General features: G+C 36.7%; 1 protein-coding gene across 1 annotated transcript in view; it reads right to left on the bottom strand.

Moving 5' to 3' along the window:
* spon1a (spondin 1a) overlaps nt 1-22,963 on the bottom strand; it is a 253,304-nt gene that overhangs the window by 181,081 nt on the left and 49,260 nt on the right. The window contains exons 4-6 of the mRNA XM_079620224.1: nt 13,048-13,121; nt 12,299-12,421; nt 1,813-1,961 (exon numbers count right to left, since the gene is read on the bottom strand). Of these exons, the coding sequence (XP_079476350.1) occupies nt 1,813-1,961; nt 12,299-12,421; nt 13,048-13,121 (346 nt within the window). The remainder of the gene's footprint in view (nt 1-1,812; nt 1,962-12,298; nt 12,422-13,047; nt 13,122-22,963) is intronic.

The raw sequence follows: 22,963 nt of genomic DNA, 5'->3' as shown, positions 1-22,963 counted from the left end.
TTTATCAATGTGCAACTTAAAAGAAAGCTGATCATCGATTAATAAACCCAAATATTTGTACAATTTGACTTGTTCGATCCGCTCACCATGTATAGTAAAAATACTTGGAAGACAGTCCAAGCACTTCTTAGATTTTGAGTAAAGCATAATCTTAGTTTTCTCAACATTCAAAACTAGTTTAAGCTGATAAAGTTGGATCTGAATTTAAAAGCAGATTGTAAATAAGAAAAAGCTTGGTGTAAAGTCGCAGCCTTACTATACATAACGGTATCGTCAGCATAAAAATGGAAATGAGCCTGAGAGATGTCATCACCCAAGTTATTAATAAAAATAGTAAATAAAATTGGACCCAAGACTGATCCTTGCGGTACACCACAAGATACACTCAGAGTTGCTGATTTGGAATTGTCAAAATAAACACACTGAGTTATATCTGCCAAATAATTAGTAAACCAATCAACAGTATAATCAGAAAAAACAATATTTCGTAGCTTTTCCAGTAAAATGCAATGGTCCACTGTATCAAATGCTTTGGCTAAATCTATGAAAAGGGCTACACAAGTGTTCTAGCAATCCATTGCCTCAATAATGTAATTAATGACCTTCATTGCAGCAGTAGTAATACTGTGCTGCTTTCGAAACCCAGACTGTACATCAGACAAAATATGGCAACCAAATATTCTTTTAACTGGTCACCAACCAATGTTTCTAAAACTTTAGCAAAAATCGGTAATTTGGAAATTGGTCTATAATTATCCAAACACGAGGGATCTCCTCCTTTAAAAAATTCCTCCATATTAATTTTATTTTATAATTATAATTATTTTATTATGAAATGCAACAAAGCCAGACCAATCATATTTTAAATAAGAAAATAATCACTCTGGTGATGTTGTAACTGTCGCTTGCTAACAGTGTAGAATAAATTATAAGCTTCACTGATTTATTACATACAAAATAACTATTAAACTGTTATATTATACTATTGTACCTGCACTACAGTAAGAAAGAAGACAAATGGGAGTGTACGAGACAGGATTATTGAAACAGAACTAAGTTTAATCATCTCCCTCATCCTCTTATCTTCTATCTTTTCCATGTCAATTCTCAGCTGATCTTGCAAATGGAAATGCATTGTGCGTACCGGGAACCAAACATCTGAGCCTTTCACAGATCTCCAAGAGCATCTGCACGCTCTACTGAACTTAGAGAATAGGCTGCAAGCTTGTCAATTGCAATGGTCTTTTCTTAATGCTCCTCACAAAACAACCTCAACAACAGGTAATTATGATGCTCCAGTGGAGAACTAATGTAATGACCAACCCGATCCATTTCAGCTCTATTTTATCCTTGTATTTCAATAGACACCACTTTTAATTCTTACTATTATTCTTAAAGTTATTCAAGGACAAGCATGATAATCCCCACCCAGCTGACTTATGATTAAACCATTATGTGTTTGCAGCTGTGGGTTTGCAAGATGAGTTTGTCTAAAAAATACATGGGCCATTTTGAAGTTGTGTAAAGACATTGATTCTAGATCCAAAAAGCTACTCAGACAGAATTTAGAACACAATATAACCACTGGTGAGCATTAAGATCCCATCATTTTTTTTAAGATATAGTGCACAATCCTAAAACACAAGAGTAACAGTTGGCAAATCCGTAAACAGAAAAACAACAACATATAGGCCTACACCTAAAAAGACTATAACTTAATATATATATTTTTATGTCATGCCTGACTCTGGATAAGCATTTGGTAGCTGAATGAATTAACAGTTTAGGTACGTAATAACTCTGCACCCTTACCTTTTGACGGATCTCCTCCTCCATCTTGACCGGTGAGCCCAGTTCAGCGATCTGTTTGACCCCATCACTGGAATAACCTCCATACTCCCACAATATATAGTTCTTCGAGTGGGATGCTCCAATGAGGGCCGACCAGTGATTGGCTCTCCCTGTTAAGATACAAAAGTCCAAATGTCTTAGAATAATGCATAATAAAAGGCATAGTTCACTAAATAAAAATAAAACTGACACAGTGAACATTTCAGGACAAGATGACAGAAGTCTATCATCAAAGTGTCCCCTTAGCCAAGTCCTTCAATGGCAAGTTCCACCTTACCACAAACAAATACTGCACTTAATATCAATGTTATATTATGGTTCTACATTATGCTGGAGTTATGACAGACAGTCCTTCTCTGAACCACTAAAAAGAGTTTCAAAAATTCAACATCGTATCTGTAAAAAAGTTAAGAAATTATTGCACACTTCTCTTTGTAATGTCCTACACTAACAATATAGTCACCTTGTAAGAAAATTAGGTATTAAGTTCCAGATCTCCCAGTCTGAGCCTTTAAAGCCCTCAATCTAATTTCTGCTCACCAATTTAAGATATTCCACAGGCATGACAGAGTGTTCACACTGGCTCTGTGAAGAACTGCTTACCACATCCTCTCTGTGCCGCTAATCCGCTCAATCCGTCAGGCCTATATCAAATCTTACTGATGTGCTCTTATGTTCCAATGCTTATTTTTTTTATATGTCCTGCCAAACACACTATCTCTCCATTTCTCCTCTCTATCTGCTTCAAAAATATGGATATGTATTTTCCTGCAGACATGCCCTTGATCTACTGGTTTGACATGATAATAGTTTTGAAATGAAGCTTCAAGGTTATATGTGTAATGTTTTTTTTTATGTTAAAATACTTTCTCATAATTCCAGTTTAGTATATAATGACATCTACAAGTAAACCACTTTGATTAGTTGATTTTCGCAATAATTTATAGACAGTGGGGAGAAATAAACAGTGACGTTCAAAACACTCTCATGGCAATCAGTAACAGTTTTACAAATTGCTGAATTGGTGGCAAATTAATGAATTTGCATTATTTCATGATACATTTTCATATGATCTGCTTACACTTCACTTGTGGTTAGATTTAGGAGTAGGACTTTATGTTGTTGTTTTTTCTTCAAAAAACAGTTTTTTTCTTCTAAAAAATATTAATTTTTGTACAAATCAAAATTTAAAAATGTATCAGAATTTGCCATCAATATGTCAAAACCAAATAGTTATACTTCATCTTATTCTATAAACACCTGCATTCTAATCATTGTCCTTCTTTTCAGCGCAAAAACCCCTACTTCCTATGCTAATTATGCTTATAATAAAATGCACTTTATTTACAAAAAAAACATTGCAATATACTATTGTACCCATGCATGTCAATTTCTTTATCAGCCAATAGTGAGAGTTTGAAGTGGGACAACCTGTTATTAAAAAAATTACAGACTGGACATTTGGATTCACAATCATTAAGTGCAGCTTGCCAAGGCAAGGTTTATTAAAAAAAAAATCTAAAAAGTATTTAACCTTAGTGCATAATGTCACCGTTAGCGCTATAGGCACATTTTTATTTGAGCAACAAAGTCAAGAATATGACTAGTTGATGTGCCTCAAAAATTAGATGATAATTAGATGTTTAATTAAAGTTGATTTGTTTATCAAGTAAATTATGCAAATGCTTCAAATTTAAAAATGATAACGACTGCATATATTCTAGATGTCCACAGCAGCATGCTTGTGTGTTTTCTTTTACACAAATGATTTAGGATACATGTAATTGTACTGGCACTTGGGAATGTTTTCCGCACGTGTGACAATCATAAATCATGTTATCTACTGTACAAGTGTGTGTGTCTGTTTGCCAGTATGTCTTTCACTGTTTCCTAAGCCCATAAATTAGGGCACCACACTTTCTTTATCAGGTTCATCTAGCTCCCAGAGTGCATTCTAATCAGAGTATTGATCTGAGCTGTAGAAGCTCAAGTGGAGAGCGATTCTAATCCCCAGGCTTAATTTACTCCCAAAGAGACACTCTCAAGGTTACCCACTCCAACCACAAAAGACAAGGAGAGGACATGTGTTAAGAGAAAATAATGAGGAAATTATTGCATTTTACACATCTTAACTGATGTTTGTTGCAAATGAACAATACTATAGACATTTAATATCCAGCTTTGCATTCAAATTTAACCAAAGCTTTAGAGTATTCAGCCTGTCGCATGCCTGACGATAAGCGCACCACACTGTGGCTAGGACAACTAAAAGGTTTGTGCACACCACACTCTAAAAAACGATTCGTTGGCTGAACAACCATTACTTATTTAAGTAGTTAGATTAAACGCAAAAAAAATAGTATTCATAACTGTTCAACCTCTACTTACCATATATAGTATGTGTAACACAAAAATATAAGTTACCAAGTGAACTTAAATGTATGCAAAAATAAAATGAAAAAAACATAAGTAATGTCAACTACTATAAAAATTGCATCAAAATTAAGTAAATCTAACATAACATTTTAAATAACTTTATGAGCCACGTGATATGCAAATTTCCCATGATGCCTTTCCAGCCAAAAATTCAGAACCAGACATTTGTCGTAGCCATTTTGTTGTGTGAAGACGGTAGGCTATAAGCGAAAGGTAAGCTTTCTTTAAACTTGCCCTATATGTAAAATATTAGATTTTTTAAAATGTTAATAAACACTTGTTTAATGTGTAGGTTAAAAATAGTCAAACTCAACGTGAGGAACACGCTGAAAAGAGGTAAGTGCTTCACTTTTTTAACAGCCTAATTTGCATTTTTCGTCCAGAAATTAACTTTTAATCTGAACTTTGCTTTAACATTTTGAAACGTGTTATTTACGAATAGCCTACATAGGAAAACGTTTACTACTTTGCTAAATATTAAAAGAGGTGGCGCGCGCGCGAATTAATATTCTATAACCTGTGTTCGAAATATTAAAGTTAGTGTGCTTCCATCGAACGCATGGTCAAGTGTTTTAATAACTTAGTCATTGTTATATTTCGAAATATATGACAATGCAATGCCTGGCACGTAGGCTGTGCATTAATGGACAATTCGAACATTCTTTCCCCCACGGAGAAATTCGTACAGGCCTAACGAGCACTTGAGTAACGATCTTGCCTGTTGATTTTTCGGATAAATATATTTATTTCATAATCTCTATATCGCGGGAAAAGGGGAGCGGCCAGGCCTTGCTTGGGCGCGGGTTACTTTTTGGGTAAGTTATACAAATATTAAATTGGTTACAGCTCCATGTGTGCACAATCATTAAATAATGGCGAATCTTAATTCAAACGCGATATTAACATGCATGACAGCAACGACTCTTTAGGCTACTATTAAACCTTCGAAATGATCAATGTAAACCATTTAAACAAAAGTTTATCATCAAATAAAGATTGTAGATCAAATAAGTTACTCTGTTTAGCTATTCCAGTATAGTGACTGTTTTCAGATTCGTTCAAAACCGCTGGACAAAAGACTTCATTGATTAACTTGTGAATATATATATATATATATATATATATATATATATATAATTTTATATAAAATATACAAATGTTTATATTTATATAATAATTGACTTATTTGTACAAATTAGTAAGATTTAATATTTTCAAGAGGAGTCCCTTCTGCCCACCATTTATTTGATCCAATTATACAGCAAAAAACTAATATTATGATTTTTTGAAAACAATTGTTTTCTATTTGAATATATTTTAAGATTCAATTATTTAAAGGTTTAGGGTCTTAAAAAATAAATCAATACTTCTATGCATTAAATTGATCAAAAGTGGCATGGTTTTTCAACATTATTTTCTATACTATTTTAGATAAATGCTGTTATTTTGAACTCTCCATTCATCAACCTTGAAAAAAAATTGAAACTGATTTTTTTTCAACATTGATAATAATAAAAAAGGTCTCTTGAGCTTCAAAACATTATAATACTATAATTATTTCTGAAGGATTATGCATCATTTTTTAGGTTGTTTGTTGTACAATCCAAAAGTGAATGTTGAGAATTTAAAGTATTGTTGCAAAGAGTGAAACTTTTTTGTTTAAGTTTTTCAAAGCTTTTGTAAAGATAGAATTGAAAAAAGAGAGAGAGAAAAAAATATGTATTAAAATGATTGTAAGACAATACTCTCTAAGACAATACTTTTGTTGTAAATTTAAAGTGTGGTTTCATGCTTTGCAGTTTGTTGCAAAAAAATAAAGTGAAATGCTTTATTTTGTGTGTTTTGCATGTTTATTTTATTTAAGATTATTGAAGCTGTGCAGTAAACAGACCAATAGCTCAAGATCTTAAGTTAAAAAGGTTAAGTTGGTTCAACTCATTTAATTGTCTTATTTTATTTATATATGAGCTTACATGTTAAGTTAACACAACTAAGATTTATATAGATCTCACATGGCCTGCAATGTGTTGGATTTACTTAAAATATATATGCACCATTTTTGCAGCATACTTTTTAAGTAATCCCAACTTGAACAATTTTACTTAAAATTAACAAGAAAACCTGTGTTATATGTACTTAAAATTTTGAGTTTACGTAATATTCTTTACTTAAAAATTTAAGTACATAAAACACAGGTTTTCTTGTTAATTTTTTGTAAAATTGTTCAAGTTGGGATTACTTAAAAAGTATGCTGCAAAAATGGTGCATATATATTTTAAGTAAATCCAACACATCATTTTTTAGAGTGCAGATGTGCCAATTGCAAAGCAAAATTCCAAATAGTGGATCTAATCAACAAACAGGCAAAAGTTCACTTCAACGATGAACTGGTGAAAATGAGAAAACAAATTGTGATAATGAGTGAAAAAAAAAGTATTATTATATTTTGTTATATGAAGCAAAAAATACAAACGTATTGCTTACAATTGCCTATGCCTAGCAATCTTCTAGCCAAGAGTTAAATAAGAATGTACATAAAAAATTTGGGACAAATACAAGGTAATTTACTAGAAAGCTATGCAAGTGCCACTCTCTAAGTACAGCATGTTTTTTGAACATACACTTATAGAAAACAATGTGTTCGAATTTCACTTTATTTTAGAATCTGTCCAGTGTTTCCTTTTGACACACAAACATCTTAAACTTGTAAATAGACAAATTTCTTGTATATCTGTCATGACAACTCTCAGGGCCCTATTTTAACGATCTGCAACGCAAGATCTTTGTGGGGGGATCTATTATACCTGCGGGATAAATGACTCTTGCGCCCAATGCAAATCTAAAATGGGTTGGTCTGAAGTAGCTACATTACTCATAGGTGTGGTTTGGGCGTAACTTGCAAATAAACCAATCAGAGCGTCATGTCACATTCCCTTTAAAAGCAGGAGCGAATTGCTATTATAATGGCAGATTTGCCAGGCGCACGCAAATTACATGATGGTAAAGGTTATATCGCAGTCTTCAGAACTTTGTTTCCTTGACAGACAACCCACTTTGTCAGATGTCCTTATATACCTATGTGTCTTGCCACTATTGGTCAAACAGGTTTGATCCGGCATTACTACAATTAGCCTGAATAATTTGGGTAAATGTGTAAGCTAGATGTATGCCTATTTTTTCACATCTTTATGGACACCACAACGATTTCCCTTGTGTAGTAATATTTTTCCTTCTAATTATGAATGGTTTGCAAAAATGGGAACTGCAGCGTATGTGTAGATGAGAGAAGCTAAGTATATGTGCGTTGTGCACACGCTATGGCCAAGCATGCGCCCTTAAAATAGCATCTTAATAATGCGCCACTTACTTTAGATTAGGTTTTTCCTGCTATTTGCCGGAATTGTTTTCTGAAACTGCAAAATAGCAGCAGGGAACGTTTGGCCCAGAACACGCCTCCTCTTTTCGCTGAACCACCCCGGGGAGCGCAAGTTCATTCCCTAATTTACCGACGTGCGTCTGTGGAGGGAAAAGTATGTTGTGCATCGGGTGCAAAATAGGAATGATACATGATGCGTTGATGTACAAAGTAAATTGCGCTGGGTGCAACATAGGGCCCTCAGAGTGTTTGGAAATGTTGATATGTTTGGTCTTGGCGGAATAGATCTGCTATACTGCTGCTTCTTTTATTGCTGCTGCTGCAGACCAGGTACGGGACTTACTACTGTCAATACATACACAACACGCTGCTGTGAGCAAGTAATACATGCTTCTGCTGTACAATATAGCGTACATGAATTACCCGAAGCAGATCTATACAAAGTGGAGCAGGGGAAGGTAGAGGAATTTTTAGCGTGCTGCAACGCACTTTATTTATCAACAAACGTCTTAAACCTCATAAAAAAAAAAATATGTCCTTCTGTTGAGATGTGTAACAAATTCAACAAATACTTAAGTGAGAAAGTTCATAATATCTACAGCTCATAACATCTATCTGGCTCTTATTTGCAGTCTACTGCGTCTCATTCTAAAAACTCACTTTCCACTTCCTTTTCTAATTGTGTCACTGTCAGTATAGATAATGTTTTTAAATTGGTCATGTCTATGATCTCATCCACATGTTCTCTCGACCCCTTGCCTACTGAGGTTCTATAAAAGTGCCTACCATGCTTATGCCATTCCATCACAATCACAATTAAAACCATTCCAGTCTGGATTTAGATCTGGACACATCACGGAGACTGCTCTAGTCTGGGTCACAAATTACCTTCTTATTTCTGCCGACAGGGTTGCTTGCAGAATTTTAGTCCTGCTAGACATTAGTACTGCTTTTGACTCTATATATCAACATCCTTCTGTATAGGTTGTGTGTTTGGTTGGGCATCTCTGGTGTTGTGTTTGAATGGATTAAATCATATCTCACTGATCGTTTTAAATTAGTTTGTATGGGAAAAATCAAATCCGAGCCAACATTAGTTCAACAGGGTGTCCCCCAGGGTACAGTACTTGGACCCATTTTGTTTCTATCACCACAAGTTCAAGCTTGGTGTTATTTTTTATTCGCATGCAAATCCATATTAAAATGGTCTCGAAATCTGCTTTTTTTCATCTCAGAAATATTGCCAGACAACAATATTCTCTATCTCTGCCTGATGCAGAAAGGCTTATCCATGCCTTTATTCAATCAAGGCTTTGTTCTTTATTAACCGCCTTGGCTTCTAGTACAGGTACATATTGATTTTTTAAAGGCAATATACGGCTTATTACGGTATCCTTATCCGTCAGCAAATGACAGCAGGCTTTCTGGCTGAGCGGGAAGGAAGGATTTGAACCGAGAGATAAGAAGCGCGGCAGGTTAGAGTGTTTTGGATTGCATAAAATAATAAAAGACACGAACAAATACATGGTGAAAGAAGTGGTAGACAGCAGAAGATGGGATTGGGATGATTTTTAATGAAACTTGGGAGGCGGATGGCCGTTACTTTTTCACGTATCTTTACATGAGGCGTATGTATGTGTATGTGTGCGTTCCTAATATGAATGGACGCATTTGTATGTGTGCGTGTATAAAAAAAAGTGTCCTAAATGAAAACTGTGCAACCCAATGTCACAAAAAAGACTTGTATAGTTGTATTATACTTCATTTTTCAACTTTAAAGTGTTAGTTTCTTTCGTTCGTTTTTTTTCTAAATAAAAATCGGAAAAATGTATTCTCGTTTTTTTATTTTGGTCTATTTAAATTGTATTTACATACTCACCACACACATTAATGGTCAATAACTGTAATTTGATGAAAGCTAATCTTTTTCTGAAAAAGATGACACCTTGCACATGAAGATAGCACATTGTTTTAGAATTTTACAGTCAAAAAATCTAAATATGTGAAAAACATCCATTTTAGCTTCAGGTTCTAAAGGGTTAAAGGTGTGAAATCTCTCATAACTCTTAAACCGATAGGCGTAGGCTCAAGTGTTTGTATTGTTGGAATCCTTGGCTGAAGGAGGACAAAATGCTTGTATCGGATCGTCACCCAGCGAAATTTTCGGGTATTTTTGGATTTTTTTTTTTAAACATACTTTTGCTAACTAGTCCAAGGTATTTGGCCCGATCGAATACTCTGGAGTCTGATTGTAAATAATTATCAAAACAAGTTTACATTTCGATTGACACTCTCTAAGGGTTCCCAAAATGTTTGAATTGGGGGAGCCACTTTTGCTAAAATGGCTGTAACTCGTGAACGGAGAGATATATTCTCACCAATCTCAGCGCACCCATGTAGCTCATTCTGTGGTCGTGTGAAAAATCACGTGGCGACTGGCCACTTGGTGGCGCAATAACATTTAAAGGTCCCATGACATGGGGTTATTATATTATTTTATAATGTGTCCTGGGTTGCCCTTATAATGTTAGTATGTTTTTTAGATAGAAAATAGTCATAATTTAGAAACAAAAGGCATTTTTCCTAGCCCAGTTTTAGCCTCTGATTTGAACGCTCTGTTTGAAGGGGCGTGTCTGTGTGAGACTTCAGTGTAACCGGCCAATGCTGTGATTGGTTGACATGCTTGCATATGAAATAGCTACTTATTACATGTGAAACTCTCTCGAATACTTTTACTACAGTTATTATACGTTTTTACTATTACAGCTATCGAGATAAACAAATCGTCAGAAGTTTTTAAAGTATTTAGATCTATTCCCATCACATAAAATGTTGCCGTGATGAGCATTGCGCAAGCAGATGAGTCTGTTGTTGATCGCGAGAATGAAGATCTTATCATGGCAACGCAGTTTCTGCACTCTCTGCTTTCCCCAATGCAAACACGATGATGTAAATACAGTAAGAGCTTCATGTGCAGTGTAACGTGCGTCATTGATTTCATAACGAGTTTGGCAAGTGTCCAGATAAACTCGATCGCGCTGTGTCCATGAGAAAATGAGCTAGGAAGTAGGAACGCGTGCGCGCGATTCCTACAAAGATTGTTCTTTGATCGCTTTCTGTATATCATTTATTCACAATTTAAATACGATTATTTTCATCCTACTAAAATAAACGATGTGAAGTTGATATTTTAGTCACTGGCTTGACTGAGGCATAAACAGCAGTATTGAACGATTTGAGAGAAAGATTACCTGTCTGAACTTGAACAATTACACATCAGAAATTGTTGCTCGGCTCGATCGATTTATTTTCAGACGTTCGTCGAGGCCAGCTCTGTATTGACCCAAGCTGAGGAAACAGTCGTCGGTGAAATGTGTGCCGCAGACATGCAAAACTTTGAGGAGTTGTGTCGGCGCATTTCCAGAGGAAATGAAATGAATCCACTGGTTCTTCTGGGGCTTGGAGGAAGGAACTAAAAAAAGGCTTCGGTGTTCATTTGTACATTCAATTATTGAGCAATTATTATGCTTCGCTCGCTCAAAAGCCATGATATCTCCCGTGGACAAACTAAAATCGCGCGCACGCGTTCCTACTTCCTAGCTCATTTTCTCATGCGGGAAATATTCTCTGGGCCGGCAAAGCAGAGAAAGGGGAGGTAACATTTCCTCCGTATGACGTCATACGGAGGAGATTCAAGATCAGCCCGATTGAGCTTCCACTTTTTCAAAGGCAGAGAAAGATAGCAAAAGCTCGATTTACACCGATTGAAATTTCTAGAAACTTGGGGACCATATACAGGCTAGGGGAACTCATATTAATGTTAAAAAACCTCAAAAATTGAAAATTTCATGTCATGGGACCTTTAAAAAACATATAAATGGCTATAACTACGCAACCCTAATTCTGATTGACTTAAGAAATGGCATGTGGTGTCTATGTCCAAGGTGCCAAGACTGACTTTGAGGACATTCGCGTATCTCGAAAAACAGCGGCCAATGAAGCTTGAGCAGCTATCAGACAAGGTTAACGGAGGCCGATCGGTACAAAACTCGATGGGCCTGTTTGACTACCACATGATTTTTGGCACACACCCAAGACATTCATACCGCATGGTAGAACTCCTCAATCTGAGCAACTTTGCCTCAAGGACCGCCGTCGTCGTCAATCGAATCGTTCGTTAAATATTGGAGATTATTTCAAAAACCAATTTTCACGAACTAGTCCTAGGTTTTTGGTTCAACCTTGATAAAACCCCTGCGTCCACCCAAAAGCCTGTAATTCTTAAACGAAACCTCAAAACTTAACCTAAAACCTAACACGAAAATAGGTAAGAACATGCAACATGATTCTAAGCAAATGTGCAAACTTTTACGGGGATCAGCCCATAGGTGGGGCTATAACTTTTAAAAAGCTTTAAACCCATATTTTCCTCTGTAAATTGCCTGCCCTGAAAAAAAATCTACTCAAAAAAAAAGTAGGGTTGCATGCTGTTAGGTATGGTATGTCCCTGAGTATTGCATAACAATTCAAATGGCTGGCTTGTTGTCTCTGCACTTTAAACTGGGATAGGAGAAAGTTTTTTTAACATTGAAAAAATTACACACCTCATATGTCATTGAGGATATAGTGTCTTACTTGGGTAGTCTTTTGGGTGCAATTTCTCTGACCAGTTCCCGTAGAAGGTGACTCTGTATTTGGCAGTTCCACAGGCACAGCAGTCCAGCAGGGGTTTGTCTGTGGTTTCTCCATACAGCGGTTCTAAAGGACAAGAGAGAATGGCTGGATTGTTATTTATATCCAAATGTACAGCATGTAAAATGTATTATTTATTTATTATAAATAAATAATTTATAATGTATGTATTATTCATTTTATCTATAAAATTATTATATCTACAAAATTATAATTATATCTAATTATATCTAAATTGCACAACACGCTTAAATCGCACAAACTTTTGTTGTGTCACTAGATAGGCATCATACAATGTCAAGAATGTGAAGTAATGAAGTAATTGAAACATGCAAGATGTCCCTGTTGCTATGTTTTGTTTTGGACAGTGGTCCCCAGTATGTGCTAAATGTGCTTTGGTCGTTTTTTATTTTATTTTTTACTTTTAGCTGCTTTATTTTTCTGAATTGTACTGTTTGTTTACAGTTGGAATAATGATGCTGGAATATAATCCCCTGTAACAATCAGGCCTTCGACAGAACCAAAGCTCAGATACAATGTTGGCCAAGCTATATAACAGCTATATGAGGAGACAAACTGGCGGAGAAGAGAGAACATATATAGGAAAAGCACTATACACTGAAAAAAACATCTCATAGAATAAATGCCTGTAATTTACTAAACCATCCATCTCAGAGTAATGAATAACTCACCTTTCTCACACATCCGCTTCGTGAGCGAGCCCTCATCCTGGAATGAGATGATCTTCCTCTGAACAATACTAGCCCTGGAAATAGAGAGGACATGGTAATGAAGGGGAATCAAGAAAAGAAAAAGAAAAAGAAAAAGAAAAAGAAAAAGAAAAAGAAAAAGAAAAAGAAAATCAGCACTTTGAAAAGGCAGCAATCATGAACCCCCATTGAGTGATTGTAATCCACGAAAAGAGGCACGTGCAATTCGAATGGCAGTACATCACTAAAGGGAGCTGTGCCCTGGATATCACAAGCCAGCAGATGTGAAGCATATTTCTGCATGTCTGCTGGAACTAATAACGCAAAAGAAAAAGTTACATTCTAATTACATTACGTAACTGGAATACAATTTTCACAGTGCAGTGATGTACTGTACAAAAGGAGAACAAAAAAAACTAAACATGTATGGATCTAAATGTGGGCCAATAACTGGTCTCAAGTTGGATTTTGGATGTTGGTGTGATGGTCATCCCACCAGACATTTAACCGGAAAAACATGCTGAATCGTCTTCACCAGAATGATCATTTTGGTCAACCAGAGCATTGCTAGTAAACAGGATAACTATGCTAGCCAGAAGCTAAACCATCACTTTTACAGCGTTGGTTGCAGCAGAGATGAAACAGGATCTAAGAGCATCAGTCTTTATTTAGAAATAAACTCCAAACTAGAGACCTGCGCGGGACACAATGTTCAGTCCCGCTCCCGCCCGCTCCCGCAGTGTTCAGTCCCGCTCCCGCCCGTTCCCGCAAAGATTTGTAATTTTTAGCCCTGCTCCCGCCCGCGATCTGTGATATTATGTCCCGCTCCCGCCCACAAATGCCCGCAAGACAGCAGGCAGGTCAGTCTTGTGACTGCTGAACGGGAACACCGTTTTTTTTATCACATTGCGCAAAGGTTTTTTTTTTCCATCTGCGTCTATGATACATGAAAAAGACTCCCATACATCAGACTTGCCAGACGTGGGTTTCTTAGCAGTAAACTGACCATTTTCCAGTCCAAGTTGAACGTCCTTCAAGGACAGCGCATCCACACACTTTGCTCTGCCATCCTTTCTGAGGGCCGTATTACCACCGGTAGCCTACAGTCTGAGGACTACGCACATGCTGCGCGCACAGAGTCTCAGATCCCGCAAATACAATGCATGACACAGAAAGAACTGTTCCAATAACGGTCCTAAGTGCAGGGCAGGCTGTTTACCGGGTGGTCGATAAGATTAAGATTAAGTAAAGTGAAGATATGCTGTTCTGAAAGGACGTGAACGTGGTAGTGTTTTTTAAGGAACGTGACCGCTCCCGTTCAAATTACACCAGAGTTACCGACCGCTACCGTGTTTTAGTCGGAAATTTAATCCCGCGGCACAAAATATCTGGTCGGGTCCCGCGGTTCCCGCGGGACAGCCGCGGGAATGCAGACCTCTACTCCAAACTTCATAAAATAGAATCTCAAGCTGGGTGCACACTGTGCAATTTTGGTCACGATTTGGCCGTCTGAGACAAATTTTGCAAATCCTAAAAGATACAAAGGAAACATGAGCTGAACATAGTGAAAACTAATCTAAAAACAGATGTACAGAATAGATAAAAAATAAAATAAAAACTCTAAACGTGAACAAACATAAAATTTGACATCACTATACGAGCTTGGATTATTATGGCAATTTAATGTTGGTCAAATATGGTCTTTTTTTAGCAGAGTGAATAGCTGATTTAATGATGTAAATGAACCTGCGAGCACAGTCCAAGAATACAGAGTATGTAAACAAGAGAGAAAGAGTGAGACTCTGGTCAAGTAGTTGTAATTAAAATCGGATAAATGATCATGAACATAACTTATACTCTGGGTTCCAAAAGAGATGGTGAAACCTGTTTACATGGTGCCATCTCAGATACTTGTGGCAGCCATGGAGGTCTTTACAGCCTGGAAAAATCTCAGAGTGAACAAAAAGCCCTTCCTCCTCACACACACTGAAGCTCTCATCTGAGGAACAGGCCTGGCATTATTGTACTGAGAGCTGGAGCCAGTCCAGGTGGTCCTCATCCAAATGACAAGGAATATTTATGAACCGGTAATTTTCACTCACTGGACTTGTCATTATCCATTGAAAGATGAACAGCTCAACTATAATGAACAGCTCAACTATAATTATTATGAGATTTAAAAATATGAACTCTCCTGTACTCACTGACATAGTCTTTGGGGTCTGTTCAGACCCCCATTTGAGGTTCCCCTCATTAAAAAAAAACCTTCATCTCACTGACATGAGATTTTGTGACTTTTGTTACATTATCTATGCACACACACACACACACACACACACACACACACACACACACACACACACACACACACACACACACACACACACACACACACACACATACAGACACACGGTTTCGCTATCTTTGTGGGGACTCTCCATAGATGTACTGATTTTTATATTGTACAAACTGTATTTTCTATTCCCTAACCCTTAAAGGGGTGGTAAAATGCCATTTTCACAAGATGTAAAATAAATTTCTGATGTCCCCAGAAGTGTGTATGTGAAGTTTTAGCACAAAATACCCCACAGATATTTTTATATAGCATGTTAAAGTTTTCACTTTTTGAGGATTTGCAAAAACGCACCGTTTTGTGTCTGGCCCTTTAAATGCAAATGAGCTGCTGCAGAGGGCGGGGTTTCAAGAGCTCATGTGTGTGTTAGCAGCTGCTATTACCTCATGCAGACACACTAAAATGACAGAAACTGTTCTGTCTTTAATGTCAAAACGGAGTCAGACAAAGATGGAGAGACAACATGTAGAATGCAACAGGACGTCTCTGAAAGGTTAGTTGATGAATTTATGTTGCTGATGTGGCGTTAACTATCTTCAATTAGCATATTCTGTCATGGTAATCTATAAATCGCTCGTATAGGAACTGTTGTGAGATGCACACAGAGTGACTTTCGATTGCATGTGAAAATATGGATGCTAAAGTTTGAGCTGACTCACTTCTGTGACAAAATACTATACAAATATTACAAATACAAATATTTGACTTGTTCCCTCAACTGTGTGTTCCCGGGGGCGGGGTTTATGTACATTTTAGACTTGCTGATGTCACTAAACCCGGAGGAATGTCGTGTAGTCCCTACCAGCCGTTTGTTGTAGTCCTTAAAAAAACGATTTCTTTAAAAGCAAATATCTCCCTTTGCTTTGAACTTTGAGCGTTGTAACTTTGCAGATGTTGTTTATGATCAAACAGCAACATTACACACTAACTAAAGTTGGAAAAGTGAAATCATACTTTACCACCCCTTTAACTCTACCCATCACAAAACATTCTGCATATTTACATTTTCAAAAAAAGTATGTTACAATAGTATGTTTATTAATCAATTTCCCACAATGTAGGTGATCTCAGATCATACTATGGGGACATTTGTTCCCCACAATGTATTATAAACCTGTGTACACACAAACTGGGCTTGATTTGGTTGTTATTAAGCGTAACGTCAGTTCTGGCAGATCATGTTAGTTCAACTCTCAGCTGATCCACGTCTACCAATAGGAATACGACGCCAATCACTGTATACATATACAGTAGGGCTGGGCGATAAAACGATAACGATAATTATCGCGATATAATTTTTCTCGATAAAACGATATCAAGAGTTCAATAAATGTTCGATAATGTTTTTGCGCCAAAAGCGGAACGAATTTCATTTGAACCGCGCGCCACACGGACCGTTTATCCGCTCGGCTCAAAGTCCAAGCGGCAGCGCAGCGCGAGCTCACTAGAGCAGACGCGTTTTACTCTGATCGGTCTCACGAGATCCAGTGAGAAGCACTTGAATTCAGCGAGGATCACAAATGTCTCAGTGATTTAATCCAGTTTAAAGGCAGATGAAGCGGCGCTGACGAACAGGAGAAACACTGTGCGCAACGATACAGTCAGAAGCTTCTCCGTCTACACATTCCCATCATTTACCACGGATTTAACGTTACTGTAACGTTAACCTAGTAATATTAACTCCATGAAATGTGGGATATATATATATTGAATTGTGTAATATTATTAATGTAGACAATGTATTAAAGGACTAATGGAATATAATTACAGTTTTTAATAATGTATTTAGGCTACTGGTTTTCATAAATAACATAGAACCATAAAGTTACATTTTATCTGTGGTTATCATGATCTAAATGCATGATGCTGGGTGACCAATGGTTAATTTTAATAAAACTAAAGAATATTAAATTTTACCAAATAAAAATAATGTTGTTAATTTTTTTTAACAGATGTTACTGTTTTTGTTAATGAACATAAATTGTATAAAGTAAATCTGCATCCTAACTCGAGCTAATACTACTGAAATAAAGATATTTATTTTGTTAAGGAAAAATGACAAATGTTTGAATGTTCTACCACGGATTTGTGAATGTTCCCCTGTTTGGCAAGTGTTTGTCATGATATGTTCTGACAATAAAGAGTAGTTTAAAAACACAACGCTCTGGTTTCTACAGCTTTCACTTAGGAGTAAAAATCTGTCTTTGAACTTGAAATAAATAAAGATTTGACATTTATCGATAATTATCGATATCGACTGATATAAAAAAAAAATATCGTGATATTGTTTTTTGGCCATATCGCCCAGCCCTAATATACAGTATAAGCTCCTTCAGTTTTATCAGCAGTTATCGCGTTTCTCAGGAGCTAATTACCCAGTATGGCATTCTGATTCCCCTTGAATCATAATAAATAATCAAATGTGATGCGAATGGCAAAATTGTTTTGCACTGGTACGTTTTCAGTAAGGTCTAAAAATAGGTAGAATGTCAGTTTTTTGTCAAAATTGGGTTTTCATTAAATTATTATTCTATAACATCTTGGGCCCTATTTTAACGATCTGAAACGCAAGTGTCAAAGCGCAAAGCGCAAGTAACTTTGTGGGCGGATCCCGGCGCTGTTGCTATTTTCCCGGCGGGATAAATGATTATTGCGCCTGGCGCAAATCTAATAGGGGTGGTCTGAAGTAGCTTCATTATTCATAGGTGTGGTTTGGGCGTAACGTGAAATAAACCAATCAGAGCGTCCTCTCACATTCCCTTTAAGAGCCGGCGCGCTTGTTCCACGGCGGATCGCTATAATAAAAGGCGGATTTGCCAGCGCACGCCATGAAGCGATTCACAGCCGAGGAGGCCGACATTCTCGTCAGGACCGTAAAATTCAGAGAAGTGACATTGGGGATGATGGGAGAAACCCACCCAAATTAGCTTCGGTTAAACAGGCGTATAATAATTTGGGTAAATGTGTAGCCTAATCTAGATTTATGCCTATTTCTTCACATCTTCACGGACACAACAATGATTTCCCTCGTGTGCTAATATTTTTCCTTGTAATAATGTATGATTTGCAAAAATGAAAACTGCTGCGTCTGTTTATATTAGAGAATCAAAGTGGATGTGCGTTAACACACTACATTATGGCCAAGCACGCGCCCTTAAAATACCATATCACTAACGCGCAACGCGCCACTGTCTTTAGACTTTTTTTTTTTTCCTGGTCAGTGGCGCAATTGCCTTCTAAAACTGGAAAATAGCACCAGTTCCTGACCCAGCAGTGTTTACAGAGATAATACTTATTGTTTAACACGGAGTACAATGATGCTTTTATCAATTAAATCGTGTTATAATAATGATTATAGTCCACTGCTTTGTAGTTTGTAGTAAAAAAATTTAAATAAGATAAAGAATTTAATGTTATGTTAGCGAGCATAGCCCAGAGTTCATATTGTAAAAGCACAATCAGTCTTTGTTTGCATTAGCCCGATGCATAAACATAACGTTTTTACAAAAAAAAATGCAGTTACGTTACTACGAGGTATTACTCTATTCTTTAAGACAACTCCGAAAACAACGACAAACACTTCACATATCTCAATACAATTGCCATTGAAGACCTAGAAGCTAAACGGTGCTTACTCAACAAACAAAATAATTATTAAGCATGCTACATAAAACATAAAAGCAATAATTATTAATAACACTTACAGGTTGTGATACGGATGAGGAAGCTGATGCAAATACACTTGGAACTGAACCTTCCTTCAATATCAGCCGGCTCGCGAATCCAAGCTTGATTGCATTTAAAAAGCAATCGTCTTCAAAATGGCGCGAACAAAGCACAAGGCTCGGACTATACTTCTGTGGTATAGTTGTATATATGAATTGTAGCCACTTAGTCTTCAAATGCTCCTCCTTGGGCAGATGAAAAAGTTGTCTTTAGAGTCGCACTTCAGAACACAGCGTCTCGTCGCCATGATGTTTTCCCTGGCCTTGGAGCGCAATAAGTGGGCGTATCGTATTCAAATAACTTGACAAGTTGACGTCATCTAGTCAGAGAAAAAGCTTCGGTCTTCTAACGATTCATAAAAATGACTCCGAGTCGACTCTTACTTTTGAAAGACAATAACTTTATATACGGTGCACTTTCATATTTCAAACTTTGCAGGATGTTTTTGTTCACTTAGATCTATGTTACACACTACATGAAAGGTAAATTTCAAAATTCCATAATAGGTGCCCTTTGAACATAAATATATAATAATGCAATAACATAATATAATGAGGCTATAACTAGCAAAGGCCATAATCATAAAGTCAAGCATAATGTTTAATAATCAAATAATAATAATAATAATAATAATAATATACAAATAATCAGTAACACAAAAACAGTATAAACAATGCTTATATTCCCTGAGAGTGAGGATACATTTCTTAAACATTAAAGTGCAAACATCCCCAATGCTTTAGTTATGGCTATTGCCCTGTCCGACTTCACTGAGAGGTTGCCTAATGCTGCGGACAATATAAGTTGTTTCCTAACCGGCTCTCTCCTGTTTATGCTTACCGACACATTGGCGTGATGTCTTCTCAAATGAACTGTCATATTAGAAGTGTTACCATTAGCATATTGAATGCATTTTGCGCAATGCCTGCACACAGTCGCAGTTCTATATACCCTGTTTTATTTCCGTTGTCATAGTAAGTAATAGGAAATCCAAAATGTTCCCACACACCGGATTTGAACAGCGCGGGCGCATCCGCGCATTATCTCCTCCACTTGCCATTTCTGCAGCACAGCACACTTTTACTGTCTTTGTATGTTCGAGCAAAACTGTCTGAGCACGAGGCTACAATGCGCATGAACCGTGACCGAGACAAGCGAACCGAACCGAGACAAGCGAACCGAACGGTTCGGGTGTCTTTTCATGTACCGTGCCACCCCTAGTATACAGTACAATTGCCAATCGTATTTGACGATAGTAGTCCTGACAGAACTGAAATTTATGTTAAAAAGAAAAAAGAAAAAAGTCACACTTATGATGATCTATATGGGATCCAAAGGACCCCATATTGAAAATGAACGAGAAAGGGTGAAAATTAAGATTTTATTTTTTCAATAAAATCAAAAAATCCAGCATAAGTCTGAAAAATGTCACACAGAAATCAAGGCCTGGTACTAGAGCACAAATGCAATGTGGAACAAACATGCTCACTGACACACACACACACAATTTGTTTAGAATTTGGCAAACAAAATCAGAAATGTGGAACAAATGCTGATATATTATATAATGCTGATAACATACACTTTCGCATGCCCACGCACAAACACAACTCCTGTTAATTTCTGCTTTTTGCTAATATTTTTAAAAATGTCGATTTATTTTAAAGGTGCTCTAAGCGATCTCGGTTGGCGTAACCTCTTGTTGATGTTTGAATTATTATCAAACAAAACGGAGGCTAGCTAGACCCTCCCTCCTCCTCATCTGCGCAATAACCCCCCAAACCCCACCCCCAAATCATTCTTGTCGGTTATTGGCTGGAACAGTTTGTTATGTTTCGTGCTGCGGGTCGCTCTGTTTATTGATCAGTTTGTTTTTGCTGCTGTTTGAGCTTGGGCTCTCTGCAGAGACCGCGTTTTTTTACAGTGTGTTCAGGGGACAGGCAGCTAGCGTATAGTGAGGAGATGTTTGCGGTATGTGAAAAAAAAATGTTTTGGCCTAAAAAACGTGTGAGATCGCTTTGAGCAACTTTAATAAGGTCTTATTCTAAAGTTTTTTTTTTTTTTTTTTTTTTTACATTTGGTTTATTGAAACAAATAATTTGTGAATACAATCTTTTTTAGTGCCATTTTAGTTATATTTTTTGCAAATGTGTGTGGCATTATGCAGAAAACATAGCGCACACATAAAGCTTGCCGAAAAAGCGCTGGCAAAAGTAGTGATAGCAAGTTGACATTTTAATTGTTTATAAACAAACTAATGTTTTCTGAATCAATGTCGGCTGCAAAGATGAAGTTGACGATGCTGACCCGTCATCTCCGCAGTAGTGATCTCGCCTTTAGAAAGAATGTGCCTTTCATACAGATTACATAATCAGTATTTGTTTTCAATTTGAATTGGTTTATTTAAAAGTAGACATTATAAGCATTCAATACGTTAGCTTGCTATCTTTATATGTGAGGCAAGTAGCCTATACACTGAGTTTCGGTTAATTTACATGATGCGCTGCAGTTGAGGAAGACACTTTACAGTTTGGAATTATGTATTACTCTTATCTGTATGACCAAAAAATAATTTAAGTTGAAAAAATGCAAGCGATTGCGCCGGCGCTTCCATGTCATGCAGTACGCGTGCTATACCAAACTCTGCACGAACACTTGGCTATGTGCCTAATAATAGAGCACATTTATCAAGGTTAACGTTAGAGCGGACGACCATGTAAAGTTGCTACTTACATATTTCAAATGATAAGCCATATCTGAGGTTGATGGATGATAGGCGAACATTTGGCTTTCCTGCCAGACATACTTTATCTCAAGGGCCCGCCGTTAACAATCTGTCCCTGTGACTTCGCCATTTCCTGTGGAGTTTTTTTTAATAATCCCTATTAATTACCCCAGTCTGCAGGACATGCCGTTCACCTGTTCACCCTCCACCACCTCCACCCACACCACTGTACAGAGACGGCAACGGGACATGTTACATTAACCTGTTAACTGCTGATGCCTTTCTGTGTTGTATTATATTTACATCCCTCTGGGCTTTTTGTCCAAAAGTGTGCTCAGTCGGATAAAAACTAATGAATTGTCGTATGCTTACTTCAAATATCTTTAGAGAGCATTATTTTGTTATATTTTTACCCAAAATAGGGCAATGTGAGCAACGCTAAACTCTCACATGTTTTTTGTGTTTCATGCATACTTAACATCAGAGAGTGCCCTCCACGCAGAAAGTCCACATGTGAGAATCATAGGAGTAAAATCTTGATGTTCCAGGAAAGCCCTAATATGAACAAAGACCAAATGGAATGAAAAAAAAAATATATTTTTAAAATAAATGTTAAAATATATTATATGTATATATACAACTATACTGCCGTTTTTCTTTATGCAAAATGCCTTTATTTTCTTTTTTCTTCCCCTATTTTTTAACCCCTGACTTGTATGGTTACATACTTTTTTATATAAATTATGTTTTGTTCTTGTTAAAATTAAATAAAAACAAAGTATAGACAAAGACATCCAAATTGTTGGTAATAAATAAATAATGTCACAAAAAATGGGGGGAATGTAGATAGAGACATTCTGACAGATTAAACATGAGGAGGATTAACACACTATTGCAACAGTATCTTGCTTATCTGTGTTCTTCGAGCCATCTCAGGAATTTTCATAAGGCTAATGTACTGTATTTTATAATGCAATGTCAATCAATATAGTCTTTAACACTGTATATAATACTATAAAATAATAAAATGTCTGCCTCATTCTGTGATAAGAAGCCACATCAGTTCACAGAAGAACGTTATTTCAAACTGGTTG

This window comes from Phoxinus phoxinus, assembly GCF_949152265.1.
Source record: "Phoxinus phoxinus genome assembly, chromosome: 8".
Taxonomy (NCBI): Eukaryota; Metazoa; Chordata; class Actinopteri; order Cypriniformes; family Leuciscidae; genus Phoxinus; species Phoxinus phoxinus.
The sequence above is the reverse complement of the archived record's forward strand: the minus strand, read 5'-3'. Positions and strand labels throughout refer to the sequence as shown.